At 33.4% G+C, this 24,200-nt stretch overlaps 2 protein-coding genes across 3 annotated transcripts; both read right to left on the bottom strand.

Moving 5' to 3' along the window:
- Positions 1–695: 695 nt before the first annotated feature.
- LOC148209786 (uncharacterized) lies at positions 696–2,633 on the bottom strand. The gene is made up of 3 exons (XM_088126989.1): positions 1,494–2,633; positions 933–989; positions 696–776 (listed from the first exon to the last, which is right to left on the bottom strand). The coding sequence occupies exons 1-3, from the start codon at positions 2,631–2,633 to the stop codon at positions 696–698; spliced, it is 1,278 nt and encodes a 425-aa protein (XP_087983115.1).
- A 5,501-nt stretch (positions 2,634–8,134) lies between these two features.
- LOC111018520 (appr-1-p processing enzyme family protein) lies at positions 8,135–22,828 on the bottom strand. Of its 2 annotated transcripts, XM_088127549.1 has the most exons (15): positions 22,595–22,824; positions 21,896–22,288; positions 18,366–18,443; positions 18,068–18,123; positions 17,820–17,939; positions 17,643–17,713; positions 17,005–17,098; positions 16,682–16,885; positions 11,666–11,917; positions 11,048–11,156; positions 9,544–9,611; positions 9,122–9,191; positions 8,963–9,037; positions 8,779–8,870; positions 8,135–8,458 (listed from the first exon to the last, which is right to left on the bottom strand). In XM_088127549.1, exons 2-15 carry the CDS (start codon positions 22,208–22,210, stop codon positions 8,383–8,385), a joined length of 1,680 nt encoding a protein of 559 aa, XP_087983675.1. In that variant the 5' UTR covers positions 22,211–22,288; positions 22,595–22,824; the 3' UTR covers positions 8,135–8,382. The 2 variants fall into 2 exon arrangements, with proteins under 2 accessions (XP_087983675.1, XP_087983676.1); XM_088127550.1 differs by lacking the exon at positions 8,135–8,458 and having other exon boundaries at positions 8,779–8,884; positions 22,595–22,828.
- Between the last annotated feature and the right edge of the window lie 1,372 nt (positions 22,829–24,200).

The following is a 24,200-nucleotide window of genomic DNA, read 5'->3' as shown; positions in this document are numbered from 1 at the left end:
AAATACTACGTTATCAAAATGCAACTTATATTAGGTGGTAAGTTGAAGATTACAACTTATATGAACTATGAACTCTTCTGAACTTTTGTTTAAAATTTGCTTTTTATCTTGGCGTCTATTTTTTACTTGCAAGATCATGAAGTTACCAGTTGTTGTAACTTCTCTATGATTTCTTTTAAAAATGGGATAACTACGTGCTTATACAGTGTATGAATAGCTTAATCCTATATCTGAATGCATTTCATTACCAGATGTTGGATTCTATTATGCTGATTTTATATGCTTCCTTCTGACCATGGAGTAGTTACATATATATACTGTGTATAAGAACTATGGAATACTACGTTATCAAAATGCAACTTATATAAGGTGGTAAGTTGAAGATTACAGCTTATATGAATTGTTTTGGTCCCCAAATTGATGGTGTAATTGACTGGAAAACAAATAATAAAATAACTCTCACTGATTATTATAAAAAAAACATTGAAGATTACAATTAAACAAAAAACAAAGAACAAAACAAATGTCGGAGTGCGTTTTTACAACGTCTCCGATAAGAACAAAACAAATGTCAGAGTGCGTTTTTACAGCGTCTCCGATTGTGTCCTAACCGACCACATCTACCACATTTACTGTCGATCTCTTTTCAACCAGAGCAATAAGTCTCTTTTTCCGTGACCTACCAGCAGAGCGCTTTACATTTGGAGGATGTTTCTCTCATCTTGACCAACTGGTGACGCAATGTTGTAAGTCTGACCAATTGGATGTACGTCACCCTGGTATAATAATTGCAATGTTGACATTTGATAGAAATCATGAACAAACGTATTTAAGTTCAACCCTCTCCGACCAATAGCAAGACATGCATGTGGGCATGGGATCAACTCTAAGTCTCATTGTCTACATGTGCATGTACAGTTAAGAATATCAACCTCGAAGTAGTTGCTCTGTACTTGGACTTCAAATTGATGGTCATTTACCGGGTATATCTACAAAATGACATATGCAATATATCAATAAAAAATGTGAAAAAAAACAAAATAATTCGTGGATAAAATGCTGGCCAAATAAATCTTACATCCATTGTGCGACTCTCCTTCAAGGATGAACATAGTACCTTCGCAGCCCATAGGGTGATATCTACTCGTTGAAAATTAGAAAACGATCTTCGTTGATAAAACCACTTTTGCATAAGATCTCTTATACTTTCTAAAAGAGATATAACCGGCAACTCGCGAGCTTCTTAAAGGATGGCGTTCAAACTCTCAGAAATATTTCTTGTCATCAAGATATACCGGTTCTTTACTGAGAATGCACGAGACCACTTATGATAACCTATTTCTTGAAGCTCCCATAGACGGTACAATCTATTCCAATTGTCTCATATAAAATTCAAAAACAACAGATGTATATGAGTTCGCACACTTATGAAATAATCGATCAATAGGCTTAGATCTATGTCGTTGTTTAAGGTTTTTTAACAAATGAAATACACAAATATCATAGTGTGCAGAACCATAAACACTGTTTACTCCCTTCTCTATGATGTTGTTACGATCAGATACTATAACTAAATCTTCTGGTACTCCAAAGGCTGCTTTCATATTTTGAAAAAACCATTCCCAAGATGCATCATTCTCCGAGTCAACAATAGCGAAACCCAATGGATAAATTTGGGAGTTCCCATCAAAAGTACAAGTGGTCATTAAAGTGCCCTGGAATTTATTTTTTAAGGATGTGTCGTCGAATGAAAATACTGGAAGACAGTGTTTCCATCCATCTATTGATACTGCCAGGCTCATAAAGAAAAATTTAAACCTCCCATCACCATCAACCTCGTGAGCAGTGTATGTCCCTGCAGAAATACATAGAGTAAATACGCGTCTAGACTGACTAAAGACAGAGTAAGTATAGGCAAATACGGTACCTAGATTTTTATCGATCAGCCTGCCTGCAAAAGACGGGATGAGAGCATACGACTGTTCCGGTGACCCCCTTAATGAGTTTACGGCCTTCTCTCTTCCTCTCCAAGCCTTGTCATAACTAATATTGACTTCGTGCTTCTTCCAGACATAATCAATTATGTCGCGTGGACTATAGTTCCTCCCGCTGTTCATACTTAACATTGTCTTGACAAATTCGCTTATCATTGTTGTTGTTGCTTGCTTATGGTGACTACGAACAACTTCAATCGAACACGTATGATCCAGTACGAGTTTTCTAATCATCCATAATTTACCGTCGCCATATCGAGAGGAGCGGCAATACCACTTGCATGTTTCTTCGATGTACCTCACAACTAGCTGTGTTTGGTTGGATTTGATGGTTTTAAACTGAAAACTCCCTTTTAATGCAATAGCATAAAGCGCTTTCTTCAACTCTTCTTTATTTTGAAAGACAGAGAATTCTTCCAACGTGAAATAGGGAGTACAATCAAGAACAATAGGGTCCATGAAAGTAAATTTCTTCCCCCGAAGGTAAACTGTATTCTGAGCGGTGTCTAAACTTTCACTAACCCCGTAATTGGTGATATATATAGGGTCAGTATCCACAACTATGCAATACTCGCTACACCTGACATCTGACAACAGGGATATGGCCCACACCACGTACCTATCTACTAACAGCCTCATAATTATCGACTTGCTAGCACCATTTCTGAAAAGTGAAAGTTGTGTAATTTTTTTCCCTTCTGGAAAATGAAGATCTCTAGAGATACATTCATAGAGTTGTTGTAGAGTGGAATCGAATGGAATTAAAATGTGCCCAGTATTGAACCCTTCATAATTGTTGTGCTCATCCCAAATTCCATCATGTAAAACTATGGCTAAGAATGATTGCATAATATTCCTGCGTTGATTTATTTAATTGGTTTAAATTTTATGGAAAGATCTTAGGAATTATATAGATAGATTGTTGATAATTGTTGTGCTCCTCCCTCTAATTTCACGTGGATTGATTTAATTGGTTTAAATTCTGTGGTTTCAATATTAAGTATGATATAGGTAGATTTGGTGGTTTAAATTTGGAGGTAGATTTGGTGGTTTAAATTTTGTAAAAATATTTTAGAAATTATGTAGATAGATTGTTGATGATTGTTGTGCTCCTCCCTCTAATTTCACGTGGATTGATTTAATTGGTTTAAATTTTGTGGTTTCAATATTAAGTATGATATAGGTAGATTTGGTGGTTAAAATTTGGAGGTAGATTTGGTGGTTTAAATTTTGTGGAAATATTTTAGAAATTATGTAGATTTTGTAGTTAAGGTGGTTCCAATATTAACTCGATAACATTGCTAGTTTATGAGATATTTAAGGGAATGTAGGAGGCATAAAACGTGGATGAGTAAAATGGAGAAAGACTGCAAGGGCAATATGGGCATGAAATGTGTAGAGGGATAAATAAGGAATTATACACCTCCCCTAAAATCTAGGAAACCAACTTTGGCCATGCATGCAATTTAGAAAAACTTTGGTCATTTTGCTTATTCCTAAAGATTTCCCTACTTTATTTCCCTTTATATCTTATCTCTTTATTCAAGTGGGCCCTACACCTTTCACATCTATTTTCTATTCTCATTCTCCACTCATTTCTCTCTTTATCTATCTATTTTTTTTTTACTACTTTTCATTACTTTTCTATCCCTTATTTTTATTATTGATCATTTATCATATTTATTTAATTGTTTCAATTTTTCTTTACGAATGGATTGTTTCGATTTCAACTTTTTCTACCCTCCCAATTATAAATCTATAAATATATACAATTGTTTTTTTTTAAATATAAATATTTATAATTTTCTTTATTTAAAAAAAATATATTTATATGAATTGTAATTCAGTTTTACCTCCCTATGTTTATGTCATGACATAAAATAAATTTTGAAAATGGTAAACTTAGATAATTAAATTTATTTATAAAAAAATCAATTCAATTAATCAAATAGTTAAATTTAATCTTAATTTGATGAAAAAGTTATGTTATTTTAATTATTATCATCTTTTATCCATATTTAAATAATTGGTAGTTACAAAATTATATAATTTTTAAAATGTGATTTTAAAATAGGAATAGTAGTTTATTTTGGATTCATATTATATATTATATTAAGCTAACAAATATTAAAGTAAAATAATATACTTAATTTTAAAATTATATATATGTTAATAGTTATTTAAATAAGAATAGTAAAATAAATGATATTTAATTTAAATTAATTATATTAAATAAAGTGTTTAATTTTTATATTAGCCACAATCAAATAATATTTTTTTTTGTGCTTTTCTTTTAAAATATTGAATAAAAGTGTTGTGCTTTTCCTTTGAAATATTAAAAAAAAAAACTATCTTATCAAAAATCTCAATTTTATAATTCATGAATTTGAAAAAAACATAGACTTTTTAACAACTCTGCACCCTAAACACATACTAAACAACTCGAGTTATTAAATCCTCAAATTTACTCCCCACATTAAACAAATCCAGATTAAAGAAGTTCAGACTTAACAACTCCTTGCCCCAAACACCCCCTAAGATATGTGAATTGATTTTGCATGTTTCATATTCTTTTATGAATTGATGGTCATCTACGGTATGGATCAAACCCATACCGAACATTTGAAAGTACAAATAAATAGGAATTTTATGAAAATTTAAATGACAAAATAGGAAAGCAAAAATTTTCTCTCACAGACACATCTACCCTGTTAGATCGTGATGTTTCGTATCTACGATCTTGATCACACTGGTTTTTCATGTAACCACCTTTATTTGGATTAATTTCTCTCCACGAACACCTTAACCGGAATAGTTGCATCCCATTAACTCGCTAAAAATTAAAGGACAAAAAAAAACTTGTGAAACCAACCATTCTTAATGATACTTGAGGTGACTGATAATAAACGTGAATAGTATCCATAACCCTCATAAAAAACTGAAGCTATAGAATACGAGCTTTTAGATATTAGAGATAAAATTGAAACCAACCAAATCATACCAAACACAAAACGAAGTAGTGTTGGGTGGATAGGGTTTCCACAACAACCTTTTTAATTTGAGACGAGTACCATACCAATCGAGTATCTTCCAGAGTTCCCCCAAACACTTCAGCTAGAAACAACACGAGTTATGTCGTTCATGTTGTTTTCGAACACGATATCATCTGAAGTGCTTGGAAGGGAACTCGAGAAAACACAAGATTATTTGGTTGATATGAAATGCCAAGCATGAAGAAGAATGGAAGCCTTAAGGTCTTGTATTTATACATATTATGCAGGAGAATGGAAATAGGGCAAGTGAAGAAAAGAGTTGAGTATGTGAAGGAAGACTCAATTTTGGGATGGATACATTGCGTAGTGGCCAAGACAATTTTTTGTGGATCACCACTTGCCACAGGATAATTAACCTTCTTTTTTCTGATTCCTTTTCTTATACCTATAATTTCGAGCTTTTGTTTTCATGGTTAACTGATACGCGACAAACTAACTAAGCGTATATACGATATTTCTAGTCATCTGAATTCAATTGTATATAGATGGTTCATCGAAAGGAAAAAGTTAGACAAATTACCTTTACAGTCAAATACCACGAGTAGACAGATTAGAGATCTTAGATAAAGAGAGATAGACCTACATGAAGAAGAATGAGAGAGAGGGGCGTGTTGTGCGACAAGAAGAAGAATGAGAGAGAGTGAAGTCTGCATGAGATGAGGTGAGATGCGAGACTGAGATAGAGAGAGCATATCAAGCGAGGCGAGGTGGCAGTGAGGTTGAGAGATCTGAGAGAGGGGCAAGCGGTACACAAAACAAAACAAAAAAATCCTAAGAGGCCGTTTGTTTTGTGGAAATCTAAGATTTTCATGGGATGGACATCCACATTCCCGTGTTTGTTTGGTAGGTATGTTAGATACCCGAACATTTTTAAATGCCTGAGCATCCTAGGATGCCCATACCGAAGGCATCTGAGCAATTTTAGATGCTCTCTTGTAACATAGATTTTTAAGATTCTGGTGTTGAAGGCATCTTCTTTTGACAATTTTACCTTTCATCATTTTTCTTCTATGATATTCTTTTCATCAGTAATCTTTATTTCTCAATTATTTTATTTTATTTTAAAAATAAATGCATGTACTAGTAACTAGTTTATTGATAAATTTCTAAATACAGTTTATTTATATACTACATTTAGATATAAAATAAACTTTAGTTGGTGGTACAATATCTTAATTTATTTTTAATTGAAATCCAACGTGCAATCTTTCATTTATTTTACTCTTCCAATTATTATCAAATATAAATTAAGTTGACATAAAAATATAATATTAAATTAATAAATACAGTTTATTTATATACTACATTTAGATATAAAATAAACTTTAGTTGGTGGTACAATATCTTAATTTATTTTTAATTGAAATCCAACGTGCAATCTTTCATTTATTTTACTCTTCCAATTATTATCAAATATAAATTAAGTTGACATAAAAATATAATATTAAATTAATAAAGTAAAATTTTTAATGAATTCAAATAATATTAAATTTAACATATAAAATTATAGGATGAACGGTAAGGGCATTGTTGGAACAATATGTAATTTAAATACATTCTCAGGTATAGATTTTGTAAAACAAATCTGACTATCTAAATATTCCAAAACATCCTTATAAATTTTCCAACAAAACAAATAGGGTTATCTGAAGATGTCATACATCTAAAATTATGGGCATCTTAAATTCCAAGAATATAAAGATGTCGGACATCTCATTCCCGAAAAACAAAACAAGTCTCTCTCTCTCTCTGTGATCGACTTCGTTTCAGTCTGTCAACTCGGTTTTTCATCTATTCTCGATTACCCTAGACGTCATAATTCATGTTATGTATGTTTATGCAACTCCAACCTGATTAGTAGAGCTACTTTATGAAATCACTCCTAATATTTTTCTTATGTAATAACAACATAGCACAAGACGAGTGGCAAAGATGTTTAGTTATTTGAGATTTTTTTTTAATCTTTTGGTTGTTTATTATTCAATTTTACTTTATTCAAAGATTTTACTTTATTCAAGTTTTGTTATTTTATGAGATATTGTTGCTACTATTTCATTGTGATTTTAAATTTTGTGTTCGTGCATCTAGTAACGTCCATAGACAATTTCAATTTAAAAAAGTTAAAGAGTCTTTACACGTTAATTCCTCTAATAATGGTATATGATGGACAATGGAACGAGAGGGATAATTACCATGGTCAAACTTGAACCCACTGCTATAAATTGAACCTCGAATATATTGATGTATGTTCGAAAATAAATGATATGAATATTCAAGTTAAGGTATTCATGTTTGGTGAAGAGTTGCATCCATTCAAGTTTTATAAGTCACATTTTCACTTCAGAAGATTAATGAATCCAAAAGTTAGATTCATTATCATGTATAATACATTATGTACCATTCAAATTTATGTATCTATATTTAAGACGGTTCATGTATAGATTTGAATGAGTGTTGGCTGAATCTAGACTAGTTTGGCTAAGGGTGTGTCTTTTCGATTACTATAAATATAGGGTTGTATACCAAAATTGAAGGAACAACATTTGATGAATGAAATTTCCTATTGAGTTTATTCTCTCTCGAGTTTTAAACTTTCATTGTATTAGAACTTTCAATCTAGTTTGATCCATTAGATTGCAGAGATTTTGAAATCTTGAAGATCTCCTTTCTTCTTGATCATTGATATCATTGGTCATCCATCCATGTAAGTACAACCTTCTCGGAGTTGTTGGATTTATCTGGAGTTATTTTTATTCTAGCAGTGGGGTTCAACTTAAATAAGTTCCATGCGTGATTGAGGAATAAGAGAGTTCTCCTACGTAATTGACGTAGTCGTTTTGGAGAATGCAAACAGTTTCTTTATTTTGAAACACATGATTTCCTCTTTATCCTTTATTGTTTTATCTAATTTTATTATTATAAAAATTATACAAAAGGACAAAATTGTAATGTGGATACATTGTAAGCTGCCTATAGCCATTTTTGAAGGTTTTAGAAAAGTTAAGACATCCATGTAAAATGAGTATCTAGAGATGCTCAGTTGTGTAGTTACCCCAACTTTTATCCGCCACATCGGTAAGCACAACCTTGGAATAACATTTTTTCATTTTATTAAAAGCTCGTCCAACATAACATACAGAAGGAATATCGTTATTTCATCTTCACAAGACAAAAGTGAGGAATACAAAATGAAAGAAAATGGGAATAACATTTCTACAAACATAATCAACACCTACCACTTCTAAGAGACACTAAAGGATGATTAAGCAGCAGCATAATCACAGCCGATAATGTGATTTACAGCTTGAGAAATTATCCATGCTGTTTTGTTGATGCTAAGGACGATGGTACACGTATTTCGTTCGGGGATCCACAATCAGGCCTTTCCCTCCATTCACTTCTAAATCATGCCTGCATTTATCATAGAATGAGGGGTCTGATTTTTCTCAATTGTAATCTTCACAAACTAAGGACCTTGAAACTTGAATTGTAAAATAAATGGATATCAATCAAATAGAAAAGAAAACACATCCAGAACCGTTACTTTGAGTATCCACTGTGACATGGTATCCACTGTGCCAATAAAAAAGAGAGATTCATAGGCCACTTAGATACTCCAAAAGCTATTTTGCTCTAACTTTGAGTATGTGCACAAGTTTCTCAAGGTATCAAACTTTAATTAATAGAAATAAGTACTTTTCAAAAAGATTTCAAAGTAAACATAAACTCACTGAAATACGAAATCGGGGATGGTCAACTGCTCACGAGGAACATATTTGAACAGCTGCAGAAGTCGATCGATGTACACAACTTTGTTCCATACCTGAAGATCCGTTACTTTCAGTTACAAAAACTTCTGATCCCATTCAATGCAAAAAATTACAAAAGATTATAACAAAAAAACTTCAAACCTACCCCATTATCCACAAATAATTGCATGGCAAATACTGCAGCTTTCAATCCAAAGGTTGGGTGAAGAACATATATTGCCTATAAAAACCATACACATTGATGAGAAAAATAAAAGCGGGTTTTTGCTCTGCATAAAGCACTGGAATAAATTGGAGTCCATACATGGAGGTTACGCTGGTGTTTTCGGCCAAGAATCTGCTCCAATCTCTTCATCCATCCCATGTCCGGCCGACTAACAGCATATTGACCATAGACATGATCAGAAAAGTTAGATTCTGGATAACTACTCCATACATGCACAATCAAGAACAGAAAGCGCAGAACTAGGTTTCATTATGACACTTTCTATAACAGTCAAGCTTCAAAATGCACATTTCTCCAGAAGTTTAGCATTTCATTTGATGATCGATTCTTAAATTTTACATTGTTTGAAAGTTTGATTCCAGAGCTACAGAATCTTGCATTTGTGATGCATTCAATGTTTCCATGGTCAGGGACATATAAACGATAAACGGAATAATTTCATAGCACATGACAATGGATAAATATAGAGGATCACTTCAAGTAGATATTATGCCACTTACGGTTGTAAAGATGCTGCTGAGTGGAAGTACACAATTGTATAGGGCTTCTGTATTAATGGTTCAAATTCCTGGAATTTTTAAAAAACAAGTCTTAAGTACATAAACTGAAGAATTTCATAGCACAACAAAGAAATAATGTTCCAGAAAGTAGTGCCAAGATTAGTGGTTAACCAGGAACCACAAACACTATTTTGAGCACAGTTTGGTTTGATGTTGGATCATCTCAATGAAATCAACTGAAATGGGAATAAATTCTATAGAAAGATCATTTTTAATCAATACGTTGTAAATGAAAAATATTAAAAAGCAATCTAAGTAAGACTCCTAAAATTCTATATTATTAAATATTATAACTAACTAAAAAAATAAAAACAAAAACAAAAAAACAAAAAAACAAAACCAAAAACAACATCCATTGGTGAAAGGTTTGTAAATGGATTAAACATAATTTGAGGAAAAAGATCTTCCACATCTCTTTCCTTTTCTTACAATTTCGAATTCCCTAAGTTCCTAACATCATAATTTATTTTGTTACTCTTAGTCCATAGATATTATATACTTTCCCGTATATTCATTTTTCCTAGGTAGATTATCATGAGCCATTTACACCTCCCAAAGCAAACTGAGTTTGTGCTAAGCATGCATTTTAATAGTGTGTGCACATGTACACATGCATTTGTTATATATGGAATTTTAGACATGGAAAACATTAATGAAAGACATGGGGCCATACACAAGACACGTGGTGGTGCACAAGAGACATGTGGGGACAAGTAAGAGCAGCATGCAACACGGGCACCAGGGAGACGTGTGCAGCATGTAGAGAAACTACTAGAGAAAATGAAGAAAATACTATTACAAAAAAATAGATTACTTTATAGTCTAGCGTGCAGATTCCCATTAAAGAAAATAACTTGAGGAGGGTGACAACTTCACTGATAAAAAAAAATAATTAATTAATTAATTACACAAAAATGTAAATAAAAAAGAAAGAAAAGAAACAGAATGGTGACTACATTTTCTTGGTAAGAAAATGTAAATAAACGTAAAATTAGGATAAAAAAAAAAGAAGAAAGAAAAGAAAGCAGCTTGATTATAGAGGATGCAGGAAATGACATTTGGAACAGAAGTTTGTATCTGATCAACTTATTTATTTACTTAGTGAGACATTTGACTTGGTTGTATCATCTTATTGGAGAATGTTGCATCCTTAGAGAAGTACAATACAGCATAATTATTTAACAAAGCATGATTGTGAACAGATATTCATATATATACACACATATATCCTTATAAGTCATAAAGTATGAATGCTTGAAACAATCTAAAATGTAAGAATAGAAGTTAATCAATATCATCCTACCAGATCCCTATCAATTTTGAACGGCGGCCGAGCCATTGTGTCCAATATCCATATCTATGCTCATGCTTCTAAGGAGTCTAACATACAAAAATCTAATAGGAAAAAATAAATGCTTAGTATTGACGATTAGAATTAAATTACCTTTACAACATAAAGCACAAATCGCTCAAGATCAAGACAACGCAGTAAAAAATGTGCTCCGACAACAACCATAACAGGGCGACCCTCACAATCGACTCCGCCCCGGTAACTGCAATGGAGCATAATTATAGGCATCTCAAGCTAGAAATATTTACAGAAATGCAGAAGAACCAAACATGTTCAGAAATGTAACAAGACAACTGTACTTCCACCTTTGCCATGGAAGTATCTCACCCTTCTGGTTTTCACAAACCTCTGACTAATTAACATGCCAAGGAGAGACAGATACTAGAATTCAGTACATTTCATAATGGGGAACATGATATTTCTATAGGCACTTCTATTAACCACTGGCACATATAAACTCTAATGACTCAAAAAAACCACTTCCTTGAAACATTCTCTCTCCATAAAGAAACAACAACAAAGCCTCACAAAAAGTAAAGAAACATAAATAAACAAAATATTAATTGGTGCGAAGATCCACAAGTCCAAGAACAATTATCCTTGGATAAATGTCCACCTCACATTTTGATTGTTGGATGGAGAGTAGTTGATAACAATATATATACACACGCATATAGGCATGGGGAAACAAACAAGAAATTAGATACTCACACAATTTTCATCTCTGCAATTTCAGAGAGATTAAGTGAATTTGCTTTAGCAAGATATCTCGAATGAAGTGAGTATTCTTCAGCAGCAGATAAAGGAGGTCCACCAAGGTCACCAAACCCAAGCATTTTACCACAATGCCATCCAGTCTGAGCCTGGGCAGTTTTTTCCCATTGTTCCTTGCGTCTTTGATCTGGATCTTTAATTAAAGCCATGAAAGCAGGATCCAAGTATGAATCCAAATATGATGAGTTCCTAAATATACCAAGCTACATTAGTCAAGCTAAAATATCTTTTAACAGATGCAACAAAGATTGTGGAGATTTCAATCCCAGAGCAAAACTATTTGATAACAGACCAAATTATTAGGAACCATATTTGCTCTTGAAAGTGGAAATGACCAAAGTAGATTAATCCCAATACACCATAAGCTTTGCTTTGACAAGCAAAGAAGCCCTGTGTGGGAATGAAAATAGATAAGGAACAAGGCAACGTGCAGATTAGCAGTTATCAGGCTTTAATCCTTTTTCCTTTTCTTATTAAGAAACTAAACTGTGTACTAAAAAGAGAAACACATACGAAAGCAGTGTGGAAATGAAGCAAAACTGCACCAGAAAAGATCAAATTCCAGATTGTTTCACTTTCATCTGGGCAAGGCTACAGTAATGCCAGCGATTAACACCCCCACCCCCCCCCCCCCCCAAAAAAAAATAAATAAAATTGTCTATGGTGATATTCTTTCTTTTGCTCCGGTGCAATCGCTCTTTTCATTTCTAATGGCCTTGAAGGCAGCAGGCACTTTCAAGAATTCAAGAAATATAGCTGTGGGAAACAGAAAGTTAGAAAGGTCTTCTCAGCAAGATTTGATACGAATACTGGATTTTGAAGAGTGAAATTTTAGGAGTGAAGGAACTAGATTTTTTTTAGTATTCTTAGGGTGGCAGACAGGGTGATAAGATTTGATTGAAAAGGTATCCAGGGTGCCTTAAAACTTACAGGTTTCTAGTAAAATAAGAATTGCAAAAAATAAAAAATAAATTGGGTAAGGGACAAATTGTATATCCACAAGAAACAAAAGAACAGCCTAAGGACGAGGATGAGAAAGCCCTATCCCAACCAAGAAAAAGACTAATGAATTATAGCTTTCCAATCTTGAAGAATCAAGGATAAGCGGTAGTTACAAAAGAATTTCTTGTGTTTTAAGCGCCAGAAGGATGTAGTAAGCTGTACTCTAAATGAATCAAAAGAGGCCACAACTCCCTCCAAAATTTTCAAAGCATAGCTCTAGTTGCACATTTCCAAATTTTTGCTCTTCCTCTATGCTGCCATCCATTTAAAAATTCCAGCGTTCATTCATCAATCGACCTGGGAACACAGAAGGATAAGCCAAAAACACTACTCAAAAAGTTTCAAGCATTTGCCTCTAAATCACAGGGCAAAAACAGATCATCTAAATTTTCTCCATCCTTCAAATATAGGCTGCACACCATTGGGAATAAAGCCCAATTACTAAATTTCTTCTGTAATCTCGCTTGGGTATTAAGCTCCTATGGGCCGAGCTCCAAAGGAAGACTTTTGCTTTCTTTGGGATATTAAACTTCCACACTTTCTTTATTAAGGGAGAAACCAGCTTTTTTGAGGTTTCTGTCAGCTTTATGAAGGCCCTCATTTAGCAGTAACACTATCCAATGAAGGAGATTTTTTAAAAAAAAAAAAAAATTAAATATTTAAATAAAATTTGTCATCCCTGCTGGTTCGAGTCAGGACATGTGGAGGTCTTGTATCGATAAGGCTCCAAGAATGAAGAAAACTAAACTTAATCCACAACTTTTTAGGCTGAAAAGAAAAATTTGTTGGAGATAGAACTTAGGGGAGCCTAAGAAAACTGAACTTAATCCATAAGTTTTTAGGCCCCAAAGAAAATTCTTTGGAGATGGAACCTAGGGTGGAAAACTAAACTTCTTTGGAGATTTACTGCTAGTGCGAAGCAGTGGAGCCCCTTGCTAGAATTACCAGATATTTTTTAGGATAAGTCTTCTAATCTTTCTTTTTTAGAGCTTCTTGGGGGAGCCATTCTTACAACAAATTCTTTTGTAACTATCCTATTTCCATGATCCTCAAGGATTGGAAGGCTTTTTTGTCATTTAGTTTCGCTTGGTTCTCTCTTCCCCGCCCTTAGGTTGTTTTGCTTTTTTTTTCGAAATGCAAAGTTTCAATTTCTTCTTATCATAAAAAAAATAATAATAATAATAAATAACGTAATGAAAAGGAGGGACAGACTACAGACAGTAGACAGACGTAAAAATCCTTAGGCCAAGAAATAGAATAGTGTTGGAGGACTTTGATAAAGTTGTTTGAGAAAGGATTATTGAAACCCTATAAAACACGGACACGGCAAAAAAGGAGTGTCTGTGTCGGACACGTGTCGGACACGGATACGTCCGGACACGCTCCGAACACGTGTCCGACACGCAATTTAAAGTGTCCGAATATTAAATTTTTTATTTTAATTTCAGACACGTGGGGACACGTTTTGGACACGGGAGGGACACGCCAGATAAAAAAAATATTGTTTCCTTAGCCCAATTTTGGAAGTCCAAGAAGTTTGGCTGAAATCTCAACAACTTAAACTAAAAAAAAAAAAAACCCTAAAACGCTACCTAGTGACCCACCCTTCTGTTTGTGTGAGTTAAATTAAATAAGCTCTATTCTTAATTCCTTTTGTCCCTAATTTCATATGAATTAAACTGGAGTAGAATATGATTTACTAAATTAGGATGACAACTTCGACCCAATAATCAAATTCAAATCCTTCTCTAGGATTTTTTTAGTGGATTACATTTACTATTTTTATGCTTTTTAGTGGGGTACATCTTCAACCCAATAAATTTACTTGACATTTATGTTTTTTAGTGAAGTATATTTAGCATTTTTATGTTAAATTTACCTATATCCTAAAAAAATAATAAATAAATAACGTATCCCCAGCGTGTCCATGTCCTAGTTTTTTAGAAGTTGACGTATCGCCGTGTCCTGTCGTGTCCGTGTCCGTGTCCGTGCTTCTTAGTTGAAACCACACGACTATGTTTCATGATGACTGGCGTGCAACTTGGGAAGCTTTAAGAAACTTTGTGAATGAGATTGCATGCTTAGATGTTCCAAATTGAGGAAGAGGTGAGAATTCTGTCTCTGACTCTTAATGAAGGGTCATAAATGCTATTGGATTTTCTAGAAAAATTTGAACCGTGGAATAAAGGCTTACATGGAGAGCCAGATTGTTAAGAAACCCTTGAGAGTTGGATCTAAGAACCTTGCTAACGAACAAGACCCATAGAACTCAATCCCAAAAACCCCGAAAACACGGTCAGTGAGGCATGACAAAAGGAGCTCCTTGGTTCATATCACAGATGTATGTTCTGCCATAGAAAGGGGATGGGGAAGGCAGGGCAGGAGGTAGCGAGAGGATGAAGATTCCGAACCTCACTTTTTCTCTGCTAAATGAGGAAACCTTGATATGGATATGGAATAGATGCAGCAATTATATCTAGAATAGAACAAAAACAATAGAGGCATGTAAGTATTCGAATCAGACGTAGATACTGTAGGTTTAGTCCTTTATGGAGATGAAGATCAATGCAGAGACGAGTGGTGGCTGCATTCTCATCCAGTCTAATCAGCTGGTACTGATAAGAATCACTCTTTTTCATGGAAGATTTACTGCAAAAGCTTTGATAAAGTTCCATAACAAAGATATGGTCCTCGCTCAACGGATGGATAATGAGTAGGTTGGCCAAAGAAAAGGAGCAAAATTTAAGGGGTTAAAAATACGTTACTTTGAATAAGGGTTGGGTTGAAGTGAAGGGTAGTGTGTTGACACAAGGCTTTAAGGCTACATCATACATGAGTTCCAACTTTTGATCGGACGTGAGTTTTACTCATATGATGGACTTGGGCCTTACAGAAACCAAGAAAGCATGAAGGAGAATGATAAGGGAGGAGGGCCTAAGGAAGGGCGTACAGGCCGGTGAATGAAGGGGATGATGACTTCAACAACTGGAGGATTAAGGAGGCATGACCACTATAATCCTTCCTCCTTCGACTCAGAGAGCTCTATTTGAATCAAAGCAGTTACAGAAGTGTCTGACAAAGAAGCAAATTTGATGCAAGATTTCAGATTTGAGCATAAACAATGCTGAAAACTTTCTAAGAAAACTTCCTCGTCATCCATTCTGTCTTTTGATTTGTATGCATGAGGGGTTCGAGAATCAAAAACTTTATCAGCAAAACATTTCCCTCCTTGTAATGGTGGTTCGGACAATTCCTTTCTGAAACTTGGTGCTTTTCAACTTAACACCATTTTTAGTAACCATAGACTGCACTGCAACAGGTGTGACTCTGACTTGGTGATCAAGATGAAACATTAATTACATTATAACTTGTTCCGTGATAAGAAATATGGGTAACTGAAAAGCTCGAACTCTTTTGATTTATTAATAACTTGTTTGCAAAATATAATATAACAAATGGTCCAATGCAATCAAGACCATTCTTTTGGAGTTTTAGAATGAGAGACCTTCAAATTATGAAGGTTTGTGGGTTGGACGAAATGTGGTATTTAGCTAGGTGGTTGGCCTCCTCATGGTGTACTCTCTCTTTACCCAGATATTTGTAACTATATTTTCTTTTGTATTTTTGCTCATCAGGGTCCACTTTTGTAATCCCCATAGTGCTTGTAGGGTAGATTTCTCATCTACCTTCGTGTATTTTTGGGTTATTAGTTTTTTTTTTTCTCTTGTTAAAAAAATATAGCTGATTTTGGAAGTCTTGATTTTTATTTTTATTTTTTGTTAGGTAACGAGATGTGTAACTCTTACTCAGATCAATGTTGATGACAGATCAATGTCATCAAATTCATGGCAACTATTACTCGTGCAAGTAGGTAATCACTCATGAATCCACTATTTGATCACGAATTAATTTTTCAAGCAAATTTGTTATATTGTATGTCATTCAACTAACCTCCGTGTCAACCGTACATCACTGACAGGAGGATCATCAGGAACTTGAGGAGGTTTTGGAACATTCTTTTTGGGCAAAGGTTTTATCCTGATTTTCCGTTCATCTATAATGGTCTCACCATTCTCATCTCCAACATCTGCAGGAAGCTTTGACAATGCAACTTCTTCCTCATGTTTATCACGAGGAAAGTACAGTGGAAGCAACCTGCCTCAGAAATATGTAAAAGCAGACAGAATAAGTCCCGAATGAATCATTATACTTTGTACAGAATGGAAATGATAACTTTAGGAATGACAGGCCTCGGTTACTTGAGAGTGAAGTACCTTTTGTATATTTCTGTATCTATTGATGATGTTGTACAAAATACAACAGCTTTAATTTTATCTTTCTGCTTCTCAAGAAAACGACGAACAGTTCCTAAACAAAAGCAGAAGAAAAATCAAATGGAGGATAAGATTTTAAATAAGAGTTTCAACCAAATCCATCAAATAACTGGAAGAGCTCCTTTGGTAGCATATCAATAAGTTGATAAAGTAAACAAAATTACATGTTTAACTAATATTAACATAGATTTTCATCTTAGAAGTAGGTGACTTGTATACCACTACAAACTGGAGAATCTCAGATGATTTAAATGCAATTGCTGTGCTGTCTTTAAAGAATTTCGTGAAGACTGGATGGAAATGACCCATAACATATTAAGAAAAATAATAAAAGAGATGATTAAAAATTTAGAATCAACTTTTCACAATTGTGATTGTCATATACTAGCACTTGTTGGCATGGATATGTGCAAGTCCTGAGGGCCAATTCCCTAGTAGGTACAGGCATACTAGGTAAATTGGCAGTATGGAAGTTCGTAGAAACAATTTGTGTACATAATAGCACAGGAAAATTGAAATCATAGTGGCATAGAGAAAAATATAAACAACTTAAAGAAACATGTAGGGAAATATCTCACTTATTGCTACATGTGCAGCAGGTTCACGGGGATAGTTTTTTGCCTCTGTATATATACAGCCCATAGCAATGCTGCATTAATATTACCATTAACATGTAAGCTAAAAATACCAAGAGATGCATGAGATGAGCAAATAGTATGTTGGTAAAGGAGTGTAGCATCAACTACTTTCACAACCTCTGAAGGCCATTTTCAATGAGAAGTTCAAGGCAAGAACGGTAGCAATGGCTCAGAGCATTTTCTGCAGCAGTATGGTATTTGACTGCATATTTTGGACCAACAGTATGTATGACCTTCCTGAAAGAACATGATAAAGATTAAATTGAAGTGGGAGGAAAACTAACAAAAGTGAGATTGAGTTTTTTTTGGAAAACGTAGAGGTCTTTACTGAGACTTTGAGATCCAAACATTAACTACATACTCACCTAGCAGGAAGGTCATAAGCATTAGTGACTTTTGCCATTCCTGTGCGACAACCACCCTTCAGGAAGTGAAAGCATTTCCAGTGAGTCAGGTTTTGACATTCTTATTGTCCAAAGAAGCGTTACAAAAATAAAAACTTCTTTATGAAATGGTGAAATCCATATTCCACTATCTCCAACTATTCACAATTGTCTTATATGAGGTGTGTGCATATGTTAATTTGTGAAAATCTTTGATACTTCATGAGGGTAAAAGCATAAAATAAAAGCCTAACTGAAGAAAAAACAATCACAGGCGTACAAGTGTTCCACATTCTTCTGAAAGACCAGGTCCTGCTGCAGCATGCAAACCAGGGCTACTGTGCGCTTCATCCAAGTTCTGTATGATGTATTTGTACAATCAGAAGAGATTAGAGATTTCAAAAATTAATAACCCATTTTATTTTTTATAAATTTAACCGGAAAAGTTATTTGCTAGTTACAAATCCAAGATATTTAGCTTCCAGATTCTAGTGAATCTAGCCAGTGAATATAGCTTATGAAGAGTTCTCTAAAAATGCAAGAAGATAGTTTAACTGGTTCATCAAAGAAGATAATATAAAGCTCTCGTAAAGTCAAATTCTTAGAAATTTATTCTTGGATAGTTCTGTTAGTTAATTTTTTAGTCTTTTTCAAGTGTTTGTGTGTGCAGAGTGTTGTGACTTAGTTTTTGTTGTCCTACTCTTTATGTAATTTTTCATTTCTTCACTGAAAATTTTCTGCTTACTTTTCTTTAAAAAAGATAATACAAATTAGATACTAAGGATCAATAGTTGTCTAAAACATAACAAGCACCACAAAGGCTTTTATGCTAACAGGTATATATTGCAAAAAAAAAAGTCTAAAAACATAACTTTTTCACTTAGGAAAGTTTGAGGATTTTGATTTTTACAGTTGAAAGCTCATTAGTGCAATTTTTCCACTTGTAAAAGTTTAAGGGTTTAATTTTTATAATTAAAAGTTTGAAGGTGCATTTGTAACAATCATCATACTTTAAAGGTGGTTAGTGCAATTTTCCCTTTCACGTTCCTAAATTAGCCTCTAATCTCTTATCTGCTAGTAAACTTTGTAGAGATTCTAATCCCTACGATACACTTTCCCTGTAGTCTGTTCTTTCACATTCCGAAATTAGCCTCTAATCTCTTATCTGCTAGTAAACTTTGTAGAGATTCTAATTGTCGTGTTACTTTCTTTAAATCACATTGTATTTTTAGAATCAAGACTCAAGGATGAAGATTGGGAGCGATAGGATACTTGGTGGTCTATGCTACTTTGATGAAGGTCCTTCTAGTAATAAAATAACTCAGGATCTTGGTAGTATTAGTTCTCTCTTTGATCATGAGCAAATCATGCTTTGACAATCTAAGATTGGGCCATCCCAGTTTTTTTCTATCTCAAACATTTATTTCCAAAAATTTATTAAAAGATGTTGATTGTTCTTCTTTTCGCTGTGGAAGTTCCATTTTAGCAAAAAAAAAAAACCATAGATCCATATATCTGTGATAGCATGCTCGATGCTTGATGGTCTTTGCTACATTGATGAAGGTCCTTCTAGTAATAAAATAACTCATGGTCTTAGTAGTATTAGTTCTGTTTTGATCATGAGCAAAGCATACCTTTGGCATCTTAGGTTGGGTCATCCCAGATTTTTCTATCTCAAACATTTATTTCCAAATTCGTTCAAAGATGTTGATGGTTCTTCTTTTCACCGTGAAAGTTGCATTTTAGCAAATACTAACTTTTCAAACTTTTCACTGTTGATGGTTCTTGTTATATGATTGAAACTCAATTTCAAATCTTTTTTGAACAAGATACTAACTTTTAATTGATGAGATGAAAAGGAACAAAATCAGAGAATTGAACAAGATACAGGGGTGTTTTGATTTGAAAGAAATCAAATATTTTTTTATGACAAGACCAAAGATTGGTTTGGATGTTTCAACTTGGCTTAAATTTAAGGCCTCACAATGGTGTTTGCTTCCTAGTTTATTTGCGAATTACTCTTCTAGTATTATCAGATCAGTTCTTCTCGGAATGTATTTATATCTTACTAGTTCTTTTGCCTTTTATCTTTATTCGCTTTCATCCCTGGGAATTTGTATCCTTAAACAATTTTTGTTCCTTTTCATTTATCAATGAAAAGTTTGTATCTTTGGTTGGAAAGGAATTCTCGTGTTTTTGAAGATAAGTCCTCTACTTTTGACATTTTTTGTAGGAATGTACAGTACACCGCCTCCTGGTGGTGCATCAATTATAGAAAATTCTTTTGTAACTACATCCTTTCAATGGTCATTAACAATTGAAAAGAGATTGTCTAGTTTCTTGGGTGGGGTTCTCTCTACCCAGCCCTTAGGCTGTTACCTTTTGTTTTTTTTAAAATGAAGAATGTCTCTTATCTAAAATTAAAAAAAAAAAAAAAAAAAAAAAAAAAATCTTTTCTTTTTCTGCTCTTATGCTGCTGCTTAATAGAATATTTTCCTTCAGATATTCAAATTAGCATGGGTTTGGGACTGTGAGGCTTTGCTAGTAATATTTTTCAGCTTCTCCATGGTGTTTGTTTGGTGCCTAAAGTTAATCCACTTTGGATCCATGGGTTTAAGGTGATCATCTCAGAATTATAGTTCGAGAGGAATCAATGGATATTTGAAGATACTAGTCGTCCATCATTAGATTGCTTCAACTTTGCCAAATTCAAAGCTTTTCAATGGTGTGCTCTTTCTGATATTTTCCCTTCGTATTCCCCTAGTATGATTTGTATGAATTGGGAGGCCTTTATATCTCCTTTGTAGTTTTGTCATATGTTCTATATTTTATTTCTTGTTTTCTCTTACACTCCTTTGGGAGTTTGTATCTTTGAACAATTTTGTTCCTTTACTTCGCGGGTACCTTAAATCAACCACACTTTGAGGACAAGATGTGTTACAGGGTGGAGAAATGTTAGGAATATTGTTAGGACGAATATTAGAAATATTACTAGGATACCAAGGGCATATTACATTACACAAAGGGTTGGTTAATGAAAGGTGGTTACAAATAGAGTACTTCAGGGGGAGTTAAAGGTAAGCAGTTCTCTTGAAACAATTTGTGGGAGAATCCAGGCCTCTCAAAGTGTTTCACACATTTTAATTGACTTATTTATATCAATCGTATTTTCTGTTAATTTTCATTACAATTTTTGGTTTCTCTCATAATGAAATTGAGAATGGGATTGTCAATTTGATTAACCATGGTGAGTTTGTGAAAGGGTTACTTTAATACTTTAAATTTCTACACTATTCCTAAAACTTCTTCAATAGCTCAAATGTTGAATGGTAATCCCATAAAATACTTTGTTCCTACAAACCTCTATAGTTTTTTTTCTACTTAAACCAAAATATTTAGCTGTACTTGATGTTTGCAGTCAGCTCACAAGACTGAAATGTATTTCCTTGGGTTGTCTCGAGAACAAAAGGGTATAAATACTATTGTCCTGATCTAAATTTTGTAACATGGTCACTTGATGTTACTTTCTTTAAAGATACTTCCTTCTTTTTATCATCTCCTAGAAGTCAAGAAGAGCACAAGGGGGAAGCCAACAATCTTCTTGTCCATATTGTTATTTCTCCAGCAAGATGTGTCCTCCCTAATGCACCTTCCTCCTACCAATAACTCAACTATTCTTCTTGAACTGTAAAGTTCTCAGGTATTTTGGAGATGGACTTCTCCTTCACCCCCGCTTCTTTCATCTTTTTTATTTATTAAGGTTTTCTATTTCAGGATGACAAAGAAGAAGAGAGGAAGATTAACACTCACCTCGTTCGTCGAATTCACAACAGCATCTACCTCAAGATTCCATGGATTCCCCCTCCAGAGGTATATTTTGGAATTAATCTCATGATCAACGGGAAACCTTGAAACCACTCCATTACTACCACCATCCCCATCAGTTGGAGAAGTCAGAGGATCAGGAAAGTACGAATTAGAAAAGGAGGGGTCTTCGTTTACGAATTCCAATGAAGACCTATGTTCTGCATCACTCCAGCGTGGAATTTGATCCAAATTTACAACATAATCCACACTCTCTGTTGTTGTAGTCGTGGCCGCAGAAGTATCCACTGTCCTGTACATTTTAACAATGCCTTCGAGTCCTTGCGAAGCTCAAAAATCGATTGTCCATGCAAAGACCCACATTCATCAGAGAAATCGCTGAAACAAACCCCCACAAAAAAAAAAGTTAACAAAAAGTAAATAAAGTTCCAGAAGTAATCGAGAGCGAATCATCAAAATTCCTAAGAAAGTGAAAGCAATTTACAGGAGATCTCATAAAGCATGACAAAAACTGGCGTCAATATCAAAATCATGCCCAAAACGTTCTCAATTTGTTCTTGCAACCCTAACCCGGCGCAATCAACGAAGAGCAAGGAAGCAAGTAACAAAGAGAAAATTGCAAAATCATAAACGAAATCCAGAAAAAAATAAATAAATAAATGAATACAGAGAAGGATCAAGGACCTGCGACCGCGAATTCCTTTCGGGATTTCAGAAAGTGTTCTTCTTTTTTTCTCTTTCTTTCCGACTTTTCCTTCCTTGGATGATGAAGAAAAAAAATCCAGCTAATTTTGACGAGTTGATGAGCTTGCGAAGAACATTGGATCCGGAAATAATTACGACTTAATTTTGAAAAAAGTTTTTTTATTTTAATTTGTTTGTTTTCTTTTTGTTTTCTTCATGCGATGTCGTTCGTTCCACAGTCCAATTGTCTCCATTATTAAAAAATGTTTTTGAAAATAATGGCAATTCTTTTTTATTTTGTCTCAAAAATAGAGTAACCGTCAGAATTTTAGCGTCGTCTTTTTTCTCTAAACACAACCCGAAATACGATGGATAAGGCTTTCTCATAATCTGCCGCGCGTGTCTGTTAACACGTATGGTTAACCATCAAGACCCCGTTTACTTACCAATTAATAGTAATGAGAATTTTGATTCTCCTTTCTACTGATTACAAAATTAAATTTGTAGGAAGGACTTATCTTAAATTTTATAATCTCATGAGTATAATCTCATTACACTCTTATAACTTCATTAATCCAATTCTCATCATGAGTATAATCTCATTACACTCTTATAACTTCATTAATCCAATTCTCATTCCATACTCCGTATACCCCATGTATATTATTATTAATGTACTATTATTATCTTTTCTCTCTTATAATTTTTAATTATTTTTTTTATATTTTTATAATTTCTTTTTCGCTTATACTTCAATTTTTATTAGTTGATGTGATTTTATTATATAATATGATAAATTAATATTAATTAATATCAATAATTTTTTAAATAGGTATTATTACTCTTAAATATTAGAATATAAATAAAACTTTGTTATATTAAAGTTTGGTTGTGCTAATAAAAAATATTTACTATCAATATAGTAATAAATCAAATTAAAATTTATTATTATTGTAATTTAAAAAAGATTAGCACATTGTATATTTGTAATTAGTTAAAATGGAGAAAGTGGTATATTGGTAATCGTTATATATCTGATTCCAATTCCGCTTCGAGACAGTTTTAGTAAACAACATCAAAAAAATTCTGATTACGATTCTAGAAAATTTATGGTAAACAATATCAATGGAATAACATTATGATTCCGATTGATTTCCATTACAATAGTAAACGTGGCCTAACTTGCATCGAACTCCATTGTATATCTATCTTTGACATCGACATAAAAAGTGAATCGATATTCTCATAGTAGGGTTAAAAAGTCCACAAAATAGAGAAAAAATATCAACATCAAATTACTAATATAGACACATTTTTAGGTTAAATAGTATTTTGGTCTCTACATTTTTGTTCATTTTGGTTTCTTACTTTCGAAAGGTTCATTTCAGTTCCTGTATTTTCAAGTTTTGGAACATTTTTGTTCTTATATTTTGAAAATGTTCGTTTTGGTCTTCTACTTTTTTAGGCGATCATTTTGGTTAATTAATTTTTTTTAATATGATTTTTTATATCACAATTTCAACAAAACTCAATATATTGTTTGAAATCTAACCTTGACTTATATAAATGAATTTCAGTTATAAGTAGAATTTGTGTTAAAATTTTG

This window comes from Momordica charantia, assembly GCF_013281855.1.
Source record: "Momordica charantia cultivar OHB3-1 chromosome 8 unlocalized genomic scaffold, Mcharantia_2.0 BLBB01000008.1, whole genome shotgun sequence".
Classification (NCBI taxonomy): Eukaryota; Viridiplantae; Streptophyta; class Magnoliopsida; order Cucurbitales; family Cucurbitaceae; genus Momordica; species Momordica charantia.
Note: the sequence above shows the minus strand (reverse complement) of the source record. Positions and strands in the feature narration are given on the sequence as shown.

What these genes read in the sequence shown, in the direction of transcription:
- LOC148209786 (XM_088126989.1), bottom strand. Translation starts at nt 2,633, where the DNA reads ATGAGGCTGTTAGTAGATAGGTACGTGGTGTGGGCCATATCCCTGTTG. An exon ending in CTGCACACTATGATATTTGT is followed by an intron (nt 990 to 1,493) that starts GTATTTCATTTG and finishes GTCATTTTGTAG; the next exon opens with ATATACCCGGTAAATGACCA. An exon ending in TACAGAGCAACTACTTCGAG is followed by an intron (nt 777 to 932) that starts GTTGATATTCTT and finishes TTATTATACCAG; the next exon opens with GGTGACGTACATCCAATTGG.
- LOC111018520 (XM_088127549.1), bottom strand. Translation starts at nt 22,210, where the DNA reads ATGTACAGGACAGTGGATACTTCTGCGGCCACGACTACAACAACAGAG. An exon ending in GATGTACGGTTGACACGGAG is followed by an intron (nt 11,918 to 16,681) that starts GTTAGTTGAATG and finishes TGGTATATTTAG; the next exon opens with GAACTCATCATATTTGGATT. An exon ending in ATTGCAGAGATGAAAATTGT is followed by an intron (nt 11,157 to 11,665) that starts GTGAGTATCTAA and finishes GCTCCATTGCAG; the next exon opens with TTACCGGGGCGGAGTCGATT.